Source organism: Anas platyrhynchos, chromosome 8, assembly GCF_047663525.1.
Source record: "Anas platyrhynchos isolate ZD024472 breed Pekin duck chromosome 8, IASCAAS_PekinDuck_T2T, whole genome shotgun sequence".
Taxonomy (NCBI): Eukaryota; Metazoa; Chordata; class Aves; order Anseriformes; family Anatidae; genus Anas; species Anas platyrhynchos.
In genome coordinates, this window is record NC_092594.1 from 38,335,440 (window position 1) to 38,358,438 (window position 22,999).

General features: G+C 44.1%; 2 protein-coding genes across 3 annotated transcripts; one reads left to right on the top strand and one right to left on the bottom strand.

Moving 5' to 3' along the window:
- Positions 1-1,193: 1,193 nt before the first annotated feature.
- On the top strand, positions 1,194-14,211 carry LOC101800887 (biotin-dependent 3-methylcrotonyl-coenzyme A carboxylase beta1 subunit). 2 transcript variants are annotated; one of them, XM_038183089.2, is made up of 13 exons: positions 1,194-1,330; positions 1,765-2,088; positions 3,772-3,968; positions 5,085-5,263; positions 6,219-6,299; positions 6,752-6,930; positions 7,851-8,043; positions 9,044-9,135; positions 9,982-10,138; positions 10,896-11,018; positions 11,645-11,790; positions 12,264-12,345; positions 14,007-14,211. In XM_038183089.2, the coding sequence occupies exons 2-13, from the start codon at positions 1,769-1,771 to the stop codon at positions 14,088-14,090; spliced, it is 1,833 nt and encodes a 610-aa protein (XP_038039017.2). In that variant the 5' UTR covers positions 1,194-1,330; positions 1,765-1,768; the 3' UTR covers positions 14,091-14,211. The 2 variants fall into 2 exon arrangements, with proteins under 2 accessions (XP_038039017.2, XP_071898202.1); XM_072042101.1 differs by having other exon boundaries at positions 1,271-1,348.
- Positions 14,203-20,787, bottom strand: RPE65 (retinoid isomerohydrolase RPE65). Its single transcript, XM_072042102.1, has 14 exons — positions 20,570-20,787; positions 19,954-20,036; positions 19,362-19,512; positions 18,745-18,852; positions 18,511-18,652; positions 18,075-18,222; positions 17,717-17,798; positions 17,252-17,384; positions 17,025-17,164; positions 16,534-16,663; positions 16,168-16,282; positions 15,978-16,072; positions 15,763-15,874; positions 14,203-15,138 (listed from the first exon to the last, which is right to left on the bottom strand). Exons 1-14 carry the CDS (start codon positions 20,578-20,580, stop codon positions 14,987-14,989), a joined length of 1,602 nt encoding a protein of 533 aa, XP_071898203.1. The 5' UTR covers positions 20,581-20,787; the 3' UTR covers positions 14,203-14,986.
- Positions 20,788-22,999: the final 2,212 nt, after the last annotated feature.

Consider the following 22,999-nt stretch of genomic DNA (forward strand, 5'->3'; position numbering starts at 1 on the left):
AGCAAATGTCCACCACTCACCTCATTCTGACCAGTCAACTAATGAGCATTTTAGGAAAGTGCAAACCAGACCTGCAATCCTAATTTCTTTAGGGGGGTTCTGTAGAAGCCCAAATAACCCCACGGCACTTTTAGCATCAACTCTTCTGGCCTCTGAAACGTCTGTGTTGCCCGTGATGGGTCTCCCTGCCTTCCCCAGGCCACCACAGGGAGCCTCCTGAGCAGCTCCTGGCTTTGCTGAAGCCCCACAGGGCCACGGGAGAGGTTTCCTGCAATCCCATCCTCAATACGAGGGAGAACATCACAGACACTCCTGCCTGTTTCCAGTTTAAATGAGAAACAGGGGCTATTTTAAATTGCTATAGCGCATCGAATCTTAATGATTATTGTCAAGATTTTTTATTAACATATACAACGTATTTACCTACAAAATCTTCCTCCTGCCTACACTGGATTCTTACATTCACCAGCGTATTAGTCACTGCTTAATTATCCCTGCGAAGCCTCATTAATATGTATGGCCGAGAGCTCTCTGGCAGGAGCGCATTTTAATGAAGCGGCTGCAAGGCAACAAGCTGTAATTTCTCGGGGGTTATGCCATGACTAACAACAGCAAACTGACTACAGCGGCCCAGAAACAGTGTGAGGTACGGAGGCAAGGAAATCAAATTCATTTTAATATTTTAATTATACGCCTAATTAGAAAGCGTTTATGCATCTCAGCTGAGCAGTTGCGGCACCGAACGATGGAGAGCTATGGACAGCAAATATCGCCGAAAAGTCTGTGGATTTCCTGCAATCTGCAGCTTTTTGTGGTTCAGTGGAGGACTTGGGTTAGGTCAGGGGCTGGGCTGGGTGATCCTGGAGGTCGCTGCCATGATTCTGTGGTGATTCTGTGGTGATTTTGTGTAACGCCCTGCATGAAGCGGGGGGACGTGGAAGACCAGGCACTTTGCGGCCATCCTTTACCATTCTGTATTTAACACAATACAGAATTCTGTATTTAACGCAACACAGAATTCTGTATTTATTTGGTGAGGTCCCAGCGTGTTATTTCTGAGGCACCATTCTATAAACCCCGTGTAACTCCCACACCAAACACTCTGTGTGTGTGTGTGCGTTGTGCTTATCGCCGACACCGGCAACTCTGCCGCTACTGGTGCAGCCCCGGCACTCCAAAACGCCGCCCACCATCAACCTTTTTTGCCTCTTTTCACTCGGAAAGTCCTAGAGGACACCGTGAGGCCGCCCTGAGGCCTCCGGGGCCGGGCGGGTGGCGGAGCCGCCCCCGGGGCGGGCCCGGTGGGGAGGACGCGGCGGCGGCTGCCCGCGTAAGGGTCGCTGGAGCGGTGGAGGCCGCGGCGGGTGTGGGGAAGGAGAAGGAGAAAGAGAAGGAGAAGGAGAAGGGAGGAGGCGGTGGGACGAGCCCAGCCGAGCCGGGCAGAGCCGGGCAGGAGGAGCGGGGCCCCCGCGGCTCGTCCCGCCCGGCCTCGGTGCAGGCCCCGCGGCTGCCCCGGGCAGGCTCCGTGTGGGGTGCTTGCAGCTCGGGGGCTGTAATGCAGAGTTTGGGAAGGGATTTTTGTGCCCCCCGCCGCTCTAACAGCGCCAAACAACTTGTTAAAAGTGGAAATTTCACCATTCGTGGCCTCGCTCCTGTAGCAGCCGCCACCTCGCTGATTTCTGCCTATTAATCCTTGCCTTTTCCGCCCTGGGGAGGCTGGGTTTTAATTTGTAAATGCGGTTTCTCCTCTCTTTTAACTCCTAGGGCCATGTGGAACAATCTCACCTTCTGCTCCGTGTGCAAGCTCGCCCCTAAGCCCACGCCGCTGCTGCTGCCCAGATTCCTGCCTTTAGCTCATGTCTTCAAAAGGAGGTGTAAGGGCCTCGGTGGCAGCAAGCACCCAGCACAGACACCACAAAACGAGGGGCTGAAAAGGACGAGCAGCCTGCTCCCCGCTCGTTTAGTAAGTAGCAAAGCAAAATGTAGGCGGTATGCGAAAACCTACCCTGTGTTAGATGGACGCGTCCTGTCCGTGTACCGACATGTGTTCGAAGAAAATTTAAGGAACAGTGAGGCTGTTGTTAAAAGGTAATGACTGGTTTTTGTGGTGTTTTCAAAGTGTTGATACGTGTGAGGTGATGTGAGCGTTACTTACAGGTGCTTTTAGCAACTTTGAACCCAGGAAGATCGCTAGTTCAAAACTCCAGAGATGAAAAATAATAATAAAAAGTTGGTTAGTATTTTTTTCTGACCACTTTGAAGCTTTAGTTTCCTTGCTGTTTCCTGGTCAGTTTCTGTTGGCTGAGGTGCCTGAAGTTAGGTGCAGGCTGTGTTTAAAATACTGTCACATGACATTGTTCTGCACGTATTGCCAACAACTATTTTTAGGCCTTCATAAAATTTACTCAGGTTTGATTTTGAGTGTAAAGAGATAAATGGTGACCCGTGCACTTAAAGATTGCTCCTAAATGAGGGGGTAACAGTTACTGAAATTAATCACGGTTCACTGATAAAACAGGAAAACGTGTTTCATGCATTTGGCCTTAAGGATCAGATGGCAAAAATTCAAAGGCCTTTGTTCAGAGGAATGATAGGGGAGCTGAAAGCCCAGCTATGGAAAACACACTGTGCCCTCCTGTGGTGGCATTTACAACACTATTAAAATCCTTAGCTTTTTTTCTGCTGAGGTTTTTCGACCTCTACAGTCTGCAGGAAGCCATAATAAAGTAATGGAGTCACGCACAGAGTGGTTTGTAAATAGTTACATTGGATGGTATTTTTATTTAAAGATAATGCATCTTGGTGAAAAATATTTGACTTAAAATAAACATAAAGCCTTGCTTGTTTAAGACCAAAGTTATTGGAGGTACTACGTTTGTTTCCAGTTTTGCTCAGTTCATTATCTGTATTTTATGCTGCCCTGATAATAGCAAATGGTAATCAATGTCTCTTTTTGATGACTGTAGTGACACTGCAGTGTTCACTCTGTTAAAGTTCATCTTCCATGCTGTTGAGTATATGTGAAGCCTGTCAAAAAAGCTTTCACAACATGTTGAGGGGGAGCAGAGGAGGAATTCATTGAATGGGTTCTTCCCTAGAGTAGTTGGAACCTGGAGTTAAATGTCCGTGCTGAATTAGGAATAGCAAATTATGATAGCCTTATCAGTATTTGCATGTTTATAGGCTAAAGATGTAGAGCAGCATCCCTCAAAGTCTGCTCTGGTAGCTGATGGTCAGCCCCTCCTCAGGACTCCATTCCTGGGGCTGCTGATGGTGATTGAAGTAGGGTCATAAATTGTGAAATGCTGCGTTGGATGCATAAAGGCAGCACCTGGGAGGGACAGGTGTTAATTAATATGGCTTAATATTGTCTCCTAGCTATGATCAAAAAGCTACAGATAGAATTATATTATTTCTGTATATGTGTTATTTCTATATAATTCTAATGTAATTAATTTAAATTATTTCACTTGTCTTTGTTGGGTTTGGAAATGTGACATCTGAATAATGAAACTAAAACAACACATCTCTGCTTTTTGTTACACTTTGGAAGAAAACTTATGCCTTTGAATTGTGTGCTCTGTTAAGCAGAGCTTAACTGTCATTAACAAGCTCCTTTCACAAATGATAATCTGCAAATGTGAATTAATGTTGTTCATGGCGTTGGTATGAAAGCTGTGCAATACGTTTAAGTCCTGTGCTAAATCTACGAAAGATTATCTCATAAATTAAGGTGGCTTTCATTAATTGAAACTTTCTTTTCTAAATCAGATACTCAGAATTGCTAGAGTTGGTCAGTAAAGGAGGGGGAGAGAATGCCATCTTGCGTCATACTCAGAGAAACAAGAAGCTGTTTGTTCGTGAGCGCCTGAAGCTGCTTCTTGATGATGAGTCTTTTCTCGAACTGTCTCCTCTCGCAGGCCTCAATATGCCTTATGGTGATGTTCCTGCTGCTGGATGCCTTACTGGTAATTGCTGGAAAGTTTCACGTTAGAGGTTATGGAAAATTCATGAAGTTCATTTGCTTAATTGTTTGTATCTTAAAATATGATTCAAGTTAGATCTGAAGATGCGTATGGGCTGAGGGTATGGGCTGAAGCAGCCCATGCTGGAGATGCAGCCTGGAAGGAAGAAGGGTTTTGGGCCATCGTGAACCTTAATGTAATTTGAGGGGTGCTGTCTGGGTGCACTGACGAGTATGTAGTGTACGTTAGTTGTGGTCTGCATGTGCTGCACAATTTCCCATAGCATCTAGCCTTCCTCTCCAAAGTTAGGGTGTTTGTTCTTATTGGGAAATGAAGAAGGATACGAAAGAAGCAAACGAAAAAGATAGTCAGGTTTATGGAATATAACATGGAAGAGCTTGGACTCTTCCCAACATGGAAGAGTTCAGCCACTGATGCATTATTTTCCATTGTTCTTTGGTGGGAAATCTGGAGGAAACCTTTAAATAAAAAAATGTTTTAATTTCTTCTAGATCTAATAATTTATTTGACATACCAGTTACTGATTTTTGTGTCAAAAAGTTAGAATGATGAGTCATATAAGCTGATGCCTGTTGAATGAAAGGGGACCAAGTCAATGTGTGACACAGGCACTAAGACATTTGTTTTGTAATGCTTTTCAAATTATGAACAATTCATTGCACTTCAAAGAGGAGTTCCAGTTTAAAAAACAACTAGAAGAATGGATTGTGAAATCCTGTCTTTTCTTGAGTCACAGACTTACATTTTTCAGTTTTATGTAGGTAATTTTTAATTGCCTTCGCTGTTAACTCAGTCCAAGAGCTGGAAGTCACATTATTATTATTTTTTTTTCTCTTATAGTGATACCAGGAATAAGTTGTATTTCAAGTTCAGTCTTCTGTCATTTAGATTTTTTTTTTTTGTATGTGTGTGTGCGTTATTAGCTTTCATTTTCTTATTCCAGAGAAGAGCTATGGATTTCTTCCCTATGTGGTATTTGACAGTTAATTTGCAGCTTATTGATATCACCACAATGACATCCTAGCTAAAATTTGGCCTCCTTGTTTCATATCTGGTGTCTCAGAGAGTCCTGATAAACATCTGTGGTATCACTTGTAGGAATTGGAAAAATCTGTGGGGTTTGGTGCGTCTTCACGGCAAATGATGCAACTGTAAAGGGAGGAACTATTTACCCGGTTGGAGTGAAGAAACAGCTAAGAGCTCAGGAAATAGCCATGCAGAACAGACTGCTGTCTGTGTACCTTGTTGACAGCGGGGGAGCGTTCCTACCACTTCAGGTAATAGCAGAACCAGTTCATAGAGGAAAACACCTACTGCTTGTTTTATTCATACTCATTTTCTAGAAATAAATCTCAGATTTATGTTTTGTTTTCTTGGCTGCCTGATTTTCATTCAATTTAAGTTGTACTTAAATGGAGTTTTGCCTGCAAATCTGAGTCTAGAATGTGATTTGAAGATACGTAACAGTAGAGACAGCTTTGACTAATCTCTCATCTAGCACCTGATCGAAGTTTAAAAGCTTGACTTTCAGCATCGGGAAGAAAGTGCAGAGCAAGCCGGTATCATGGATACTCCTCAGTGTGCTGAAACACACTGGTGTCCTTGAGAAGTTAGAACATTGTTTGAAGTTTCCATTTTCAACTTCAGAACCTTCAAAATTAGTCTGTATTTTGTTATGAAGTCTGTTACAGTGATGCACAAACCTCCATGGCCTTTAAAAATGCTGTTTTTAAAATTCTTGCTGTAGTGGAAAAACTTGTGCAGGTTACTTTCCAGTGCACAGAGGTCATATTATCACAGACTAGAGCTATTCTCTCTCCAGACTGAAACCAAACACGTAGAAGAAGGTTTTATCCAAATTCAAGCTCTGAACTGAAAACTAGAGTAAAAAGGGAAATTGTCCTGAAGTCATTTTACAGATAAAGTACGAACATGAGCTTCCACTTCTCCACATTTCCAATTTAAACCTGTCTAGAACAAATGGTTTTCATAAAACATCGGAAGACTTCCTCTGCTTTTGAAACATTGATGGCCATGGGTGCTTTTGGGGAATTGTGCGATGTGTAAGGGTAACAAATACAGCGGAGGGTGCTGCATGTAAAAGTTTCTGGTATGCTTGTTAGCGGTGACCTTCCCAGAGTCAGTTACAATGCTTTTGTGAATGAATGAAGCAAAGAGGAAGTGCTGGCTTTTACAGTTAATACTGAAACTCACTTTGTTTTCTCCTGTCAGTCAGAGCTGTTTCCTGACAAGTCACACGGTGGCAGAGTTTTCTACAATGAAGCAATAATGTCTGCTATGAAAATCCCTCAGGTACAGTGTCATTTTTGAATACAAGTGTTATGCGGGTGATAAATAGAGTTCTGAAAAAAAAAAAACCCAAAACTCTATTTTCTTAATAGAGTTTCTAGGAGCAGGTGTCAAGCATGCAAGAAATTTCTGAAAGCTGACCTTTTCTGTTTGTGGGGTGGGGAGATGTGAGTAGTATCTCACAGACAAGAACACTTCTCCCTTAAGGGAACTTCTAAGTGCTTACTGACTGATTTTGATGGAAAGCATCAAATCATGAGGTGGTTTCAGGGTAAACATTGAGCTCTGTGATGTCAAGAGCAGCAACGCTGTTCATGCTGGTATTTGTGTCTGTAGTTCGTGGTTCTCCAGGCTGCAATTTATCCTCTTGAACATTCCTGCAATAAAGGTGATGGCTTTGCCCTTCCATTCTTCCCTCTGCAGCACAGTGCTTTGTTTTCGTTTGTGTCCTTCAGGTGGCAGTAGTGTGTGGCTCCTGCGTAGCTGGAGGTGCCTACGTTCCAACCATGGCCGAAGAAGCTGTGATTATAGATAAAATCGGCACTTTGTTCCTTGCTGGCCCACCCCTGGTAAAAGCTGCTACTGGAGAATATGTCTCTCCTGAGGACCTGGGAGGAGCAAAACTTCATTCTAAGTATGTGAAATAATTCTCAAAAGTTGTAGAGAGCTCAGCACGCTTAGCTTTAAAGAACATAAAACAGTAAGTGTTCGAGTATTCATATACTGTGGTGATGGGAAACTGCATAAGAAATTACTTCTTTTTTTTTTTTCTGCCCTAAACTAATGCATGCAGAGGTGGCATAGCTTCTTTGCATTTGTCCACTTCTGAAGACACTAGAGTAACTCGCTGCAGAGAAGAATCTTGATGCTTGTAAAAGTATCTGAAGCAAAGAAGAAAAAAAAAGAAAGCCTGTCTGCTTCTGCTGTTGATGAGGGTTTCATAGCAGGAGATGAGCAAGCAGGAAATAAACCTGACCATAGTAGCTATGTAACTGTTTCTTTAATGTTATTTTTCTGTGTCAGAAATTTCTGTAGTTGTCAAAATAGTTTTTTCCTTCTACACAGGGGACAAGGGTGGATTTGCTTATTTGTTTCTGGCATTCAATACTTTGTATGCAGAAACGAATTCCCAACCTTTTTCACAAAAGCAAATATTAGTGTGACAGTCAGCTGTGTTTATATATTGTATACATTGTTACTGGGTTTATATCCAAGCTGGAAGTGCTGCTACAGTGATGTAATTTTTAAAGTTTGTTTTACCTTTGTTGTTTCCAACAACATCATGGTGAGAATAGAGGCCTTTCTTTCACATATGTAGAAACAAAAGCCATGAGGAAGGGCTTCTCTCTACTGTGAATTTGGTTTTGGTTTGGATTGCACAGAAATTCCTCTGATGTACTGGTTTGAGCTCATTTGTACAGGAATAAAAATGCACACTGTTTTCAAGGAGTTCAGAGATTCCCAGGACAGATGAAGGTTTGTCTTTCACTTTGGGTTCTATCAGAATTCAGATTTCATTAATTCAATGCTATTTCCTGTTGTTCTCTCTCTTAGAGTCAGTGGCTGCAGTGACCATTTTGCATCTTCAGAAAAAGAAGCCTATGAGTGTGTTCGAAATGTTATCTCAACACTGAATTATGAGCCTCTGCCAGAAGAGGTCACAGAACATGACAATCCTCTGTATAGCTCTGACGAGCTCTTGGGGCTGGCACCACTGGATTACAGGTGTACTCTCCCTGTGAAATTGGTAAGGTGGCAGATAATATATCCCTTCATCCTCTTGGTCTGCTTTGTCTAGTATCTCCAGGTTAACAGGCAACAGGCTATTCTCTCCTGGAGAAATGAAGTACCTGAAAAATTTCATGTGATTGACTAATCATTGCCAAGCGGTCTTTAGCCACAGCAAAGCAGAATGGCAACAAGTCTGCAGAGCTGTTGAAAATATTTAAACCAAAAACCTGCTAGAGATAAGATAATTACAGATTATGCCAGCTGATCCCCATCTGTTTCCACTCACTGTTTGAGATGCTTTTACATCAGTGTATCTTGTACTGTGTTGGCTGCTTTTAGAACATGCATCCCTTTAGAAAGGGGCTTGTGCTCTTATTCCTCCTGTCTCCTTTGTTTTTTAAGGGGTTAAGGCCTTATGTTGTAACTTAACTGCTTAATGCTAATGTTGACTGAAAAAGCAATGAAGCTCAAACTAAACTTGTTTGAGGTTGAGACAGAAACACGTGGAGTTGCACGGCGCTATTTTTATTGTGCAGTTTTTGGAGAGGTTTGGTCTTTCTAAGGATGTGAATCCAGTATCTTCGACAGTGGTAAATTCCTGGAGTTAAGGGGATTGGCTGTAGTAAGAGTGTAGCTTTGAAAGGCAGCTCTTAAAACTGGGTTTAAAAAAAGCGTGAGCAATATGCCACTGAGTATTTTTAGGCACATAAACTATAACTGCACATGCTGTTTTTTATAAGGTTTTTATGCATATGAACAACTGCTCTGTAACTTTGAAATAATCTTGGAATTGAACTTGGCTCAAAATATACGGTTGGTAAACAAACACAATTTTATGTTTTGTGCATATTGAGTATTTAGCGAAGTGTGAGACATAAAAGGACCACTGTGATCATTTACTTTGACCTCTTGCATAATACAGGTCTCCCTACTATTGGAACAGAGCATATCTTTTTAGCAGAACCGTCCTATTTTCACTCAGATTTCTGTAGGAAAGATTGTACGTCTCTTTGCAGATCCTGAGCCGTCTGCTGGATGGAAGCAGGTTCCAGGAATTCAAGGCTGACTATGGAACAACGTTAGTGACAGGATTTGGCCATGTGGAAGGGTAGGGCTATAAGACTTCATTATCAATATGCGTGGACATATCTGTCTGAATAGCTTTTGTACAATATTTATGGAGTTCTGAACCAGTCAAGAATTGGTGGTGAACTATTTCTAGAAAGCCTGATCTTTTATCTCTGGGTTCTGTACTCATTGTGTTTCAGGCTGATAGCAGCAGAGTGATTACAATTGAATGGTTTTTGTGACTTTGAACTGATTTGTTTGGTCACTCAAGTCACTAGCTGAACAGCTGGAATGTTGAAGTCTCAGCAGATTCTTTAAGAAATAAGAAACAACATCTTGAAGGGTTCCTTCCCAAACTGAGTCGAAAGCTATCCCACCTCTCACATGGTGGAGATGGAATAATAGCCATACAATAAAACCATGTGTAGTTCAGACCAGACTGTATTACTAACACATTTGTAAGCATACAACATTCAAGACAAATCTTTAATTAAAAATAAAAAGAAGTAATATGTATTTTAGAGACTCTTGTGGTTGAACGTATAAACTTTTCAGCATGACTCTTACATTGTATGTTATGGGAAGTGGAGAGCATCCAGAGTTCCAGCACTTTGCCTTGCATTGTGAATTGTAGCAGGACATCTGTAACCTTACCTGCCTCCTGAGCGTTTGTCCATGTTAATACTTCAACGCTTTATGTATAGGGACTACTCTAAGACTTCTTGTTTGTTAGGTATAGCAGGTTCCTCGAGTGAAGTGATATGCGTAATTGCATCCTTTTCTGTAAAAAACACACACATCTATGTGTGTGTTTCCACCCTTCCTTTACATTATGTCCTGTCTTTTCATAATTTGTGGGGAAAATGTTCCTGTGTCTGTTTTGTAGGCACTTGGTGGGAGTGGTGGCTAGCAATGGGGAGCTCACTCATGATGCTTCTCTCAAGGGCAGCCATTTTGTACAGCTGTGCAGTCACCGGAGCATTCCTATCCTTTTCTTCCAAAACACTGCTCCCCATGCAGCAGAGCCAACAAGCATCTCGCAGGTATGGCGTTTTAGTTTGACACGCTTAATTCAAGGAATTCCCTAGTTCTTGTTTCACCTAACATTACATTTTGAGAACTGTTAGTAGAAAAATTATTATTTGATCTGCTTTTGATGGTTAAATCAAGAAGCTTTGTAATTACTTTGCTTTTAAATCTTCTCATTTCATTCTAATGTTAAGCAGGCCTGTACATTTATCTAAAATGGTGCTGTCAAGCTGGCAATGCAAGCTGTAAAACTTGGAATTTGCAATGCTTTTTACATTGAACTACAGCCTATTGGCTTTTCTGATACCACTGTGCTCCACAGAAAATAAGTATTTCTCTTTTCTAAGGCATTAAAGTACAGTATGTTTTGTCCTGGGCTTTGGAAAGCCTGATAGTAAAACCTGTGTTAGGTTCTCTCAGCAGAGACTATTTCTGCAGCTCTGTTCCTCCCAGCTGTCACCACTGCTTGAGACAAAGCCTGGCATAACTGTGTTGTGTCTAAGCTTGCTAATGCCTGGGAGAGCTAGAGTTGCTCTGTATCATAGGTTTCTGCACAGTGGTTATAATTGTTTTGCTGATTTACATCACAAAGTACGGGGTATAAAGGGCTGTGGTACTTAACCTATTTATGCTGTCCTATTGTTTTGGAAGAAAGGATCATAAAGAATTGCAAAGTAATAAATATTTTAGAAATAGGTTGTAAGTTTGGTGAGAGTAGAAGGAATCTAGAAGCAAGACTTTGCAGAACTAAAATCTTTATTTTCATTTCAGGCAGAGGCTCACTCCAACAGATTAAAAGCCCAGGCCTCCATGATGGCTGCCGTTGCCTGTGCTTCTGTTCCCAAAATAACCATAGTAATTGGGGGCTGTTACGGGAGCGAAAGTTATGTTATGGTAAGGATATCATAAAGGTTAATGGGTTTGGTTGTAGACTTGAGACTTTGCCCAGCTTTCATGGCACTTTCATTTTTAAAACAATGAAAGCTGTTTGTAGGCATTTAACTTGACTCATTATTTTAACTAATATTAAAGTAAGAAATGCATCACAAGATGTGATTGCAGAAATCTTGGTCTGCAGCTAACCTAGAACGAGTTCTAAAAAACTGGTTATTGTCTGAAAATGTCCCTCAGAGGGTCCAATCCTGCCTTTTGTTCAGCACATGCTACTTGTTTTCAAAGATTAAGAACGACATCTTTTCCAGTTGTGTTATTGTGTGTGCTTCTCAGGCTGCCAGTAAGTGTACTAGGCCTCCTTGCTTGCTTTGAATTAAACATGATGAATAATAAAATGCCAATACCAAAGGCAGTGGTAACTGTGGTGGTTGCTACTGCAGGGGATCTGTGCTGATACAGGAGCTGTAGCTGTAATGGGAAGGATCGGTATCATTAATACTCTACAAATTAAACTTACATTTTGTCTTGAACTTGATTGTAGCATTCTACAGCCATTTTTTGGGATTAAATTCAGCAAGTTTATACTGAGGTGTTTTTTTTTGTTTGTTTGTTTTTTGTTTTTGTAGTGTGGGAGATCATTCAGTCCAAATTTTCTGTTCTTGTGGCCTAATGCAAGAGTTGCTCTTGTGGATTCAAGACATTTGACTGCAGTCCCACAAGCTGGGGACAGTGGTAGTACAGATGAATCAGAGCTAAAACATCTGAAACAAAGGTAAGGATGTTAATGATACAACCTCACAGTTATGCTGAGATTTAATTAAAGTACCTAATTATATTCATATTACGCATCCCAAAAAACTGAAGCAAACCTGAATCTACTGAAAACTATTTTTAAAATTCTGTGTAATTCAATGTCTACTCTTAGGATCTTCTTAAGGAAACACAGATTTTTGATTTTAAAAACCTAAAACTACACAATCCTAAATCAAGATACTGTGCTGTATATTAACTAATGGCAAGCTTCCAAATATGGGGGATTGTCTGTACTGTGGAATGACTGAAATACTGAGGGATCACATCTGATACGTATTTGCTGGATCCTAATTGATTTTAACAGTAGTACTGCACGTTCACTTAAAACTGAAACACATGCCTTTTTCACCTATGACTTCATTTTACTGGACTGATATTTTTTCATTAAGTTTTTGTGCTTTTTAAGCTTGTTTAATACTCTCTCTTCTCCAGGCTAGAGGAAGAAAGCAGTGCATTTTATTCTTCTGCTAGACTCTGGGATGATGGTATAATTCTACCTCAAAATACTAGAAAGGTAGGTTAGCTTTGTTTTGGTCTTTCCCCTTGTATGTTCTTTACAGTACATTTTCATCGTCAGAGCTCATCTTGTGGTGAGTGTGTCAGTCTGATTTGCTCAAGGTCAGCTAGCATGCTGCTTCCCCAAATTAGGTCTCTGTTCTTACTCCATTTTCCTTGGTATTTAGCCTTGCAATTCTCATCTTTTCTGTACTTTGTTAGTCAATCCAAAAAGTTTGTTGAATTCTGGTTACTTTAGCGTTTCCTCGCTGTATCTCTAATTGACTTTGTGTTTTGATTCAGTATTCTGATCCTTTTTTTGGGTCTTGCATAATGACTCATAATTTAATGCTCTTCACTGCTCACATTGTTTTCATTCTGTTGTCCCAGGATGTTTCATTTTGTTGATTTTCCTGCTGTAATTGCATCTTACATTTGGGATGTGCCCACCCCTGCTCCCTGCCTTTTTCTTTTAAGGCAGCAGACATCTACTCCATTAAATTATTCTCAAAACTCACAAATCTTCTTCAGTAGTATTGTTTATTAGGAATACCTAAAGTGTTCTTTGTACTCCTGAAGTTTTTTATTTTTTTTATATATCCTGTCATCAATTAATACTTCTAAATAGGGTACACATTTATGGTGCTACATATACATTAAATATTTTGTATGGAGTTTATGGGAACTTTGATAAGGAGAGAGCATTGAGAAATATTTTCTAGTACTAGAGCCAAGAGACTACCTCTCCCTAGGAACTACCTGTGAAAAGAAAGTAATGTGACAGTTGAAATGAATCATTATTACTCTCTTCAGGTAATTTTTACCAGCATATCACAATTCATGTTCACATATTTAGTTTTTTTTTTTTCTCCTTTTTTACACTATGGTTTTGCCACTTTATCCCATTTCTTGCTAATAGATTGAATTTGTCTTTGTCTGCAATGACAGCATGTGCTCGTGCTTAATATGCCCTTAAAAATGAACCAGCTTTTTCAAGACAATGTGCGGTGGTTGAGTAGAAGTCAAATATGTACAGTGAGATTAGGAAAATGCTTATTCTGACTCCTAATTCCAGCAGGATAGACAAAAGGCTTTGGAAAAGAAGACTATTACATATATTGTATGATAATAGTTAAAATTCTCCATTAAGATTTTGTTATGTTTAAAGACCGAAGTTTTGTATTTTCCCCTCACTGTTCTCACAAGGCACCAAGAACTCTGACTTCTTAGAAAAAGATGGACACAGAAGAGCAGGATGTTCTGCTAATTTTTGATATGTTATTGGAAATATTAGGAGTGTAGCTATGTAATAACTGAAATGGATTATCAAATAATATTTTGATTGAACATTTACAGCCAAGTAGCTTTCCAGTGTTCCAGAAGTAATACTCATGTCACCACCGACTGAAGTGGTTTAGTGCCTTCCATATGTAATACGTACACTTTGGGATCCTGTGGACATTTTTTCCTTTGTATTTTCCCTGCCCCAGTGATATGTTACACTGACAATCTGTTTCTGCTAAGTGTACAGCCAACAACTGTTCATTTTCATTTTAAATGTTCATTGTTTTGCAAAAATTAAGAACAAATGCACTATTGAATGACTGCATAACTAGTAAATCTCACTAATTTTTTGTTTCAGCAGCTCATTGCTTATATTGGTTTTTGTTTTTTAATCAGGTAATTGCACAGTGCTTACAAATTATAGAACAGCAGAAGTACCAGGTCATACCTTCATATCAGCATCCTGTCATCAGAATGTAACTATAGCCATTTTTGAGTAATCATCCTTTAAAATTAGCACCATGTATCAGAAGGCTTTAATGTAAATGATTTTCTAATTCTTTGATACCATTAATAAAAAAGGTTAAGCCACTGCAAACAATCCTGGATTTCAAGTCTTTTTACAGTGAGTTTGTATTTTAAACCATAGTCTGCTACTGCATTAATTGAAAATTTATTCTGTAGAAAGGAAGGATTAAGTTGTGATTCTGCAGCCCTCACTGGAAGCAAATTCATCCTAAGCCATAATTGTGTGATTTTTTTCATGTTCATATCAAGAATATGCAGAACGCAAACTGCAGTTGGACAAAGTGGGAAAGAGAAGACACACAGGCATTACTAAAGCTTACACACCTGTAAACTAGACAGAGTAAAGGCCAAAATGGCAAGTTCAGATTTCCAGAGCAGCTCTGGAAGGGCTTTTTCTGAGGACACTAATACAGAGACCAGGAAGAAAGTTCAGTCCAACATTGCTATAGGATAAATACACCTCTTCTCAAAGTGTGCAACAGAAAGAGCACATAGCACAGTAAGTTCAGTACCTGTAGACAGGGTAATATGTAGAAAAGGCAATTCCATGTATCTTTTCCTCTGCTGAAGTGTCAAAGTATAAATTTGTAAAAGAAAACTTGCGTTATTTTACCTGTATAGTTCTTAGTACTGTACATTTTGAACTTGTGCCACAAAGTACGTTTGAAAAATACCTGGATAAGTATTTTGAAGAATCATCAACAAAACCAAAACGCTCAGTCTTAGTTAAATAGCCATACAAAGAAATGATCTAAATTCCTTCAGTGTCACTTTCGGTGTGCTTGCAAATGGCAACTGCACCTTTTCAAAGCTGGAAGAAACCTAAGGCACCAAGCTGCAGGCAGCAGTCATGCTCTTTTGAAGAGTCCGTGGAAAGTCACGGGGATGTTCACCTCCACCTCAGCCCGGGCAACTTCGCTCATGTCTTTGGCGTTCAGGATCAGGAGGTAGGCGGGCTTCGGCCCTGTGCCAGGGCTGATCACGATGCTCAGCACGACCCCTAGTAGGTAAGAAGAAACACTGGGCAGCAGGGCCAAGGCTTCTCCCAGCTTCATACAGTCCTACTCAGAGCTTATTCAGGGAATAAGTCAATAACCTTTCAAACCTAGTGCTGCTACCCACTTTGAAAAGTAGATAAGGGCTGGGGAGGTATGAAGAAATGTGTGGAGTGCTTGGCATGAGTACAACTACTTCTTCCAGCAACAAAGCTGGAATTCACCCCACTCCTACAGGAGGAGATGTGGGGGGGGAATCAGAATAAAATGCTTAGTTTAAGACAGGTTTAATTTTACAAAGCTTGGCCATCTGGAATTCTTTAAGTGTTGTTATTCCTGATGAAAAAAGGCTAGGAAATGAGGATAACAGATGAGCTAATCACAGAGGTTTTTCTCTCTCTCTCTTTTTTTTTTTTTTTTTTTAACTTCTTCTTTCCCAGTGTTCTCAGAAACTTGCCAACAGTGTTAGAATAAGGCACATCTCACCAAGGAGCTGTCTGCAGGTCCCCTGCCTCCTGCAGGCCCCTGGTACAGCTTTGGAGGCTGGTTTTGCCAACAGCATGCCTGGGGCCAGGAGACACAAACTTTTCAAACAGCTGTGCAATTGACAGACCAAAATCAGTTCTTACCGTCATCTTCCTCCAGGGCATCCGGGTGTGGAACAAAGATGGGCTCTGAGGGGTATGAATCCGGCTCCTGCCACACCCAGGTCTCCTTTGTTTTAACATTCAGCTTACAAAGCTAAGGGTGGAAAAATTAAAACCACATCTCAGAAGTAGCCTTTCTTGTCCTTAAACCAAGAGCTCATCAAAAAGATGGGCCTCACCCGTTTGCTGATAGTTACCCTGTCTGGAACAAAGTGATTCAGTCCAAGCCCATAGGTGTATGTGTAGGGTTTCCCACCGTATTTCTTGTAATTGATCTGTGGAAATTCAAAGGCTGCAAAGATACGTACGTATGCATGAGGATTAGTAGGACACGGCCAGCTGATGGTGCTTGAGTTGTGTGGCTGTGACTCGGAGCTTTCACCTTACCGTGGCGTGGGCCTGAGAAAATAACTTCTGGCTCCAGCCAGATGGTCTCGTCGCTGCGCAGGGTCGCTGTGGCTGTGGTGTAGGGCAGGGTGACCAAGTTCTTGCCCGTGTCGGCCTGGGACAAGCAAAAATATCCAAGAGAAGTGGAGAAACATTTCTCTGAGTCAAAAAGCAACATGCAGGAAATCAAATAGAATAACATTTCCAGCTCTGGGAAATAAGTTTCTTTAAAGACTCATGCTTTAAGAGTATTTTCCCTTCCTTTAGAAGCTTTAATTTGAATTAAATGCGAATAATAATTTGAATTAAATGGAGCACTCGGCCACAAACTGCAGGAGTGGTGCAGACACTGGTGCCTGCAGGTACCTTGTCGATGTTGAGGGGCAGCACGTATCTGCGCGCTTCGGGCTGCGGTGCCTTCTCCGCCTGCCTCTTCACCTCGTCCCAGTTTGCCCGCAGATTGGCTAAATAGAGGTAGTTGTAAACGAACTCGAACCTGCACAGACAGCAAACAGATGTCACTTGTAAGTGAGGAGTTTCAAAGCAGGTTTTTCCCCTAAAATCCAGCTGATGAGGAGTCCATTCCAGCTGAACACAGCAGAATAGCATCAGCCCTTTGGTAGTCACAGGGAGATTAAAGATGAAGGCAAATGAGGGCTGAGAAAATGAGTCTGAAACAGGCTGTCCGCATCACAGGGGAATTGTCACGCTGTACAGCCAAAGGATCACGAAGAGGGATTCTCAGAGTGGCCGATGGAAGCGGTCTGGGTGCCAGGAGGGGATGCCCACGCAGCAGTGGGATGTGCAGCCCTGCTGGCTGGGATGGTGGCACCGGTCCCCAGCCGCCTTCCACTCACCCCTTCCAGGTGCAGAGATCGACGATGAGAAATCCGTTATCCTCGTAGGTGTTAATGTGATGGAAGAGGTTGAAGGCCGAGGTGCGGAACTTGATATTGAGGAGCCGCCCTTTTTTTTTCTCTGCCACGTGAAGCCAGACCTGAAAGGTGGCAGCAATTTGGTTTTGCTTGCATGGACACCGGAGACCCCCTGGCCCACGGGCGGGCACGGCCTGCCAGTGGCTTACCCCCATGGTCTCGTTGGACTCGAAGCAGTCCATGTAGTTGGCTCCCCACAGGCTCCAGGAGGAGAGGAATTTGAGCAGGTTGATTTTCACCGGGGTTTCAACAAACACGATGTAGTTCGGGGTCAGTCCGAAGCTGTTTGGAAACACACGGGGAGCACATGGAGCTCCTGGAGCACGTGGCTCCATGGCTATAGCACACAGAGCAGAATTTCAACGTGTAGCAATACAAATATCCCAATTTTAGTACCTCCCCTAATTTCAGTTGCTGCTTACATGCAAAGACAAGCCATGGGTGCCACTTCTTTAGAGCATGCAACCCCACCAAGGCGGCACAAGTGTGCCCATACCGTCCCGTAGCAGCACCAAAAAGGACTCTGCCACCAAATGCTCATTTTCTAAAGCTGCTGCTCCAACCTGGGAACACGCTGCATGGAGCAAGGAACCCCTGAGCCAGGCACACGTTACCTGTGAACATAGGAGGGCTTAAATCTGTCGCTGCAAGGAAACTGCACCACCACCTCCGCCTTGTTCATCGGGTCCTCCTTGTCTGCAACGGGACAGTCGAATGGTTATGGGAGAAGTGGCATCCGTGCCTACTTTGCCTGCCTGGCTACTGTTTGCCCAGCAAGGCTTCTGCCTTTAACACAAAGCAAGATCGTGATCTAGAAGCCATATAAATAACTGTATTAAAGATAATTCTTTTAAAGGTGATAAAAAAAAAAAAAAGGTCAAAAAAAAAAAAGGACAAAACTCATTTGAAGAACAAAAAGTGATTTATAGGAGAAGATTTTTGCAAGCAGAATCACAGGTGCATTTAACCGACCTGCCTGGAGCGGGGGGATCCGTATGATGTTGTAGGCAAGGGAAAAGTTTTTTCCAAAGCAGTTGCCGATGTTGTAAACCGTCCCATCGTTCTCAACGTGGGGATGCGCCGTCGCCCCATTGACGGAGACGTACTTGCAGAGATCCACCTGGAGGGCAAGATGCAGAAAGTCAGGGCTCCCTGGGCAGGAGATGGGCTCACCTGCCCTGCCAGGTGAAGGTATTCTTGCCTTGCACAAAGTTCTTCTCTAAAAACTTCTTCTCTGCAGGTTGGGCATTGGCCATAGAGCTGGGAACAGCCCCAAAGCACGCGCTCTGTGCCATGCAGCCAAACCACAGCTCGGCTCCAGCTGATGTGAAGCCCGTAGCCTCCAAATCAAACGCTCCCTTTGTAACAGCACTCCCCCACGAGACAGAAGCCGAGCACTAAGACCTACCTGCTTAATCGTCTCTAAAGTGTCCGGGTTAATTCTGGTTATAAAGTTGGTCTCGGTGCAGGCGTAGTAATCCTCGCCGACGGGGTAGACGTTAACGAGGGCGTTATCGGTGACCTCCACGCCTTTGAAGTAGGAAAAGAACCTGAGCGGAGGAAGGCAGCGCTGGGTCAGTGGCTCTGGAGGCGGGAGCCCCATGGCACAGGACTGCGGTGTCCTCTCGGGGCCCCTCGGTACCTGGAGAAAATGTTCTTGCAGGGATCCGGGTAGGCGTAGGTGCCGAATTCGGTTATCACGATCCTCTTCTCCGTCATTGCTCTCACGTAAGCATCAGTCCGAACAAACCTGGAGAGGGTAGGGGGTAAGGGTGACCATATGGCACAGGTATGGTCACATGAACGTGTCAGGCCACGTAATCAAAATAAATACAAGTGATCTAGCCTCAGAGTAGGCCTCGTGAGACCTGTGAGAAGCAGAGGCCCTCACAGCCCAGCCTCGGGGAGCCGTCCAAGCCACAACCCACACATGGGGTCCCAAATCTGCCCCCATCAGCTGGCACAGCAGGAGGGAGGCCCTGGTCAGCTGAAGCTGGCCAGAAACACGTCCCAGTTCCTCCCAGCTGGCCTTCACCGAGTGCCCAGTGGCCCCCAGCTTTGGCCTGAGGATGGGGTTGGGCTCCCAGACACAGCGCGGGAGGTCAAGCAACCCCCTGCCCATATCACCACAAAAAACAAGACGTGAATGTGGCAAAAGTAGCATTTCTGCTAAGTGCCTGCCCTCACGGGGCGGCAGCTCCTGTCCCCACCTCACGAGCCCGAGCCAAGGCCGGGCCCCCCCGGGCAGCGTCCCCATACCTGCGGTGGTAGGTGACGTGCCCCTCCTTGAAGTCGAACTTGTGCAGCAGTGCCTGGCCGTCAAAGAGGTGGTAGAAGGGCTCTGCCCCGACCTCGAACAAGCCGGGCCCGCAGCGAAGGAGGCTCCCCCTGAGCCAGGTGGGGATCCTGCCTGTGGGAGACACAGCGCTGTGAGTGCTGGGGCCAGCACCGGCCGGACCAAAGCTGTTTTATTGCATTGAGGGAAAAAAAAACAACCTTCAAAGCATTTTATCTTCCTTATCTTTATCCTATGTTTATTACACACATATATATATATTTAAAGAAAAGATCATGCATGCTTGTGAGCCCTTTGGTCCATTTTCTGCTTCCTTTATAGAGTCAGAGGAAAGGACAACATCCAAAACTGAAACGCCCAAGGATCCCACAGCCAATCTGCTCTTCCTCCACCCCAAACCTGCCAGCCCTGCCACAGCCTTCATCTCCTACACGTTCAACACAGTGCTCCAGGACCTGTGAAGCCCCTGAGACCTGGGGAACTGGTGGCCCAGGTGCTCCCGAGATCAGGACGGGGCTCACAAGGCACAAGAGGAGGCACTGAGGGCACACCAACCTGTGACATGGGCGGTTACCGGAGAGGACAGCTCCTCCACCGTCTCAAAGAGCTTCTTGTACCCTCCTGCAGGATGCTCCACTCTGAAAGGGTCAGGAGAGCTGGGTTAGCGTGACTCTGGCAGCCCCCGGGAGCCAGCAAATTTTGACTTTGGGTGGATAAATCTGCGGCTGGCAAATAACTGGTGGCAAATAACTCCATCAGGAGTGGCCAGAAAGCAGGGGTCCTCCTCAGAGTCAGAAATCCAACTTGTATCTCCCATGTCTTGGATAAGCTTTTTAATTTTTCTTTTATCAGCAAAGTGCATTTGAGCACGCAGCTGAGCTTTGTTCGTTCCCAGCAGGAGCAGGCCCGGCAGACAACGGCCGTGTGGCCCTTCCCATGGAAGCCGGGGCCCTCTCCTGCTGCCTGGGGGGCAGCTGAGACCCCACATCCCACACGTGGGGTGTAGCAGCACCATCACCCACGTACCAAAACCACCCTTGTGTCCCACAGAGACCCTCAGCCCTGTCCCCGACCTGCTGCTGGCCCTGGGGACCTCCAGGCACAGCTGCAGCGCTGCTCACAAGTGTGGCAACGCACCCGCTCCCACAGAGAGCACTGCAGGGATACTCACTGGCTGTACATTCTCTCCCCGCTGAAGGATTTGAGGCTGCCGAAGCCCAGGGTGAGGCCAGGGCAGCGTGCTGGGATTTATGCGAGCCGTAAGTCCCGCTGGAGGAAGCCCCAGGGCCCACCCACAGCCAATGAGCTCCCCGCTGCGAACAGAAGGGGCTTTCACCACCCAAATCCTCCCGGTGCTTGGCGAGGTTTTGTCTTGCCCTTCGCACAAAAAGAGGCTTTAAATGTTTCTCAGAGACCTAAATTCTCCCCAGGCAGAAGTGATTAGAAGGAAACAAACAGCAGAAGAGCGGAGACACACTGGCTGCAGCCTCAACTCTCCACCACAGGAGCCCAACAGCACCCACATTGCTGCAGCCGCTCCATCCCGTGATGGTGTCCCCATCCCATACCACCATCCCCATCCCATGATGCTGTCCCCATCCTGCAGCACAGCTCGGTGCTTCGCCCAGCCTCCAGCTGCAGCACACTCCTTTGGAAGGATGGAGATTTTTTTTTTTTTCCACTACAAATTGCTCTCTCCCCCAGACTAAAACTTTACAGGGAGCAGTCAATTTTTTATTGTTATTTTTTTCTAGAATTTAAAAAACCACAAACATTTTTCACCGAGAGGCTGTGGTTCTCCTGTTCCGAAATAAACTTCGGAACCAAGTTAGGTCCCCACGCCCAAATTGAAGGTTGCTGGTTATAATGTTACAGTTATAGATAAATCAAGCATGTAGGAAGACTACTGATAATTCAAGATTTCTCCCCAAAAGTGCTTTGCTTGCAAAGGGTTGAACACAGGCCTACCAATAACACCAGGCAGCCTGCTACTGCCTTGCTACTCACACAAATCACACAACGGCAGCAACCTCGGCACAGCTCCCGTGGCGGGACCAAGGCATCGCTGACCAAGCAGCTCCCGAGTTGTCTCCGTGAGGTCTTTGGCTGAGGCCTCCCACTCACCCCTCGTATTGAGCAACCTCAATGATGTGGGAATTTGTCTGGGGAGGCATCCTAGGAGTGAGTACTTTCAACACGAACTTGCGTGCTGGTCTGAGGCCTCTTACACAGTGGAAATAACACAGATTTTTAATTAACCCCAGAAGGATGCCTAACAGCATCCTCATCCTCGATGTCACGAAAATCCACCGTTTCCATGGTGACAGCATCCACCAGGCAGCACAAAAACCTCCCAGCCCCGTGCTGCCAGAGCTGTTCGGGGGCACCAGCTGGGAGCAGGAAGGCCGCCACCAGCAGTGCCCACAGCTCTCCTCCATCCTCCGTCCTCCTGCCTGGAGTGATGAGCACAAGCATCTGTGCCTGGTGTTCCTGTGCCATGACACCGGCTGTGGCACCAGCCAGTGCTGGACTCAGACACTTCTCTGATGTGGCACTGACACCACGACCAGCACCAGCCAGCACATAACCCAGCAACATGCTATAGGTTTGTTAGTCATTTTAAGTAACACAACTATAAGGGTGCTGTCATCAGCACTAATTAGCAAAAAGAGGCGATGCTAAGTACCAGTAACAGCACATCTTCCTGCCTTCCACGTGGAAAAAAGACAAGTTTGTTGCCTGTGATGGGCAGCAGGCCAGGTGGTATTACAGATGGCAAGCGCAAACAGCTTCTAAATGCTTAAACAAGAAAGAAGAGAGTTTGGGATCTGTTTCTGCAAAACGGTGAGTGCATTTTGCAAACCACAATAGCCTACCGTGACGGCACCCACATCAGCCACGTGCTGAGCCAACAGTTTGATTTGCTCACATGAAGGCCGTATTTGCAAGAGCTCCCCAGTGTTGGAAGCTACATTCCAGCTGAACATGTTTTTCAAATAAATCCAGCCCATTCCAAGTGAACCCAAACACTCAAACCAAATTAAGGGTTTAAAAAAAAAAGACTAGAAAAATTTATACGAGCTTAATTCTTGCATGACAGAAGTTGAGAAGCCATAGCATGAACACACGCAGTCCTTTTGTAAGTGAGAGACTGGAGTCTGAGAAGCAGCCACCCAGCCCTCTGCTCGCTGCACTCTGCTGTCCCGAAGCAAAGGGGAACAACTTCCAGGAAAGCCTTTGCTTAGATGCCCAGAGCAGAATCCTCCTTAGCAGTACGTACACTATTGCAGCCCACCCTGAATCATTCTTTCAAGTCACTGAAAGTCAACCACAAATCCTTCCTAGTGTCAGCTTTCAGAACAGAGCTACAATCAGGGGATAATCCTGCTGCTCCCCACTGAACACTGAGAGCTTACAGGCAATCGTGGATTCACATCTGATGAGCTGCTCCCCACCTAGAAGTGTAGCGTTTGCAGCACAATACTTAAAAAAAAATAAATACTAAAAGCTTGCAGTAAAATTTCTCACTTAGGAGGTGATAGCTAAGAAAGGTTGAGATTAAATTTGTACCTGTTATTCATTTGGAAAGCCCCATTGCAGG

What these genes read in the sequence shown, in the direction of transcription:
- LOC101800887 (XM_038183089.2), top strand. Translation starts at nt 1,769, where the DNA reads ATGTGGAACAATCTCACCTTCTGCTCCGTGTGCAAGCTCGCCCCTAAG. An exon ending in AGTGAGGCTGTTGTTAAAAG is followed by an intron (nt 2,089 to 3,771) that starts GTAATGACTGGT and finishes TTTCTAAATCAG; the next exon opens with ATACTCAGAATTGCTAGAGT. An exon ending in GGAGCAAAACTTCATTCTAA is followed by an intron (nt 6,931 to 7,850) that starts GTATGTGAAATA and finishes TCTCTCTCTTAG; the next exon opens with AGTCAGTGGCTGCAGTGACC.
- RPE65 (XM_072042102.1), bottom strand. An exon ending in AGTCCAACGAGACCATGGGG is followed by an intron (nt 17,165 to 17,251) that starts GTAAGCCACTGG and finishes GCCACCTTTCAG; the next exon opens with GTCTGGCTTCACGTGGCAGA. An exon ending in TGCCCCTCAACATCGACAAG is followed by an intron (nt 16,283 to 16,533) that starts GTACCTGCAGGC and finishes TGCTTGTCCCAG; the next exon opens with GCCGACACGGGCAAGAACTT.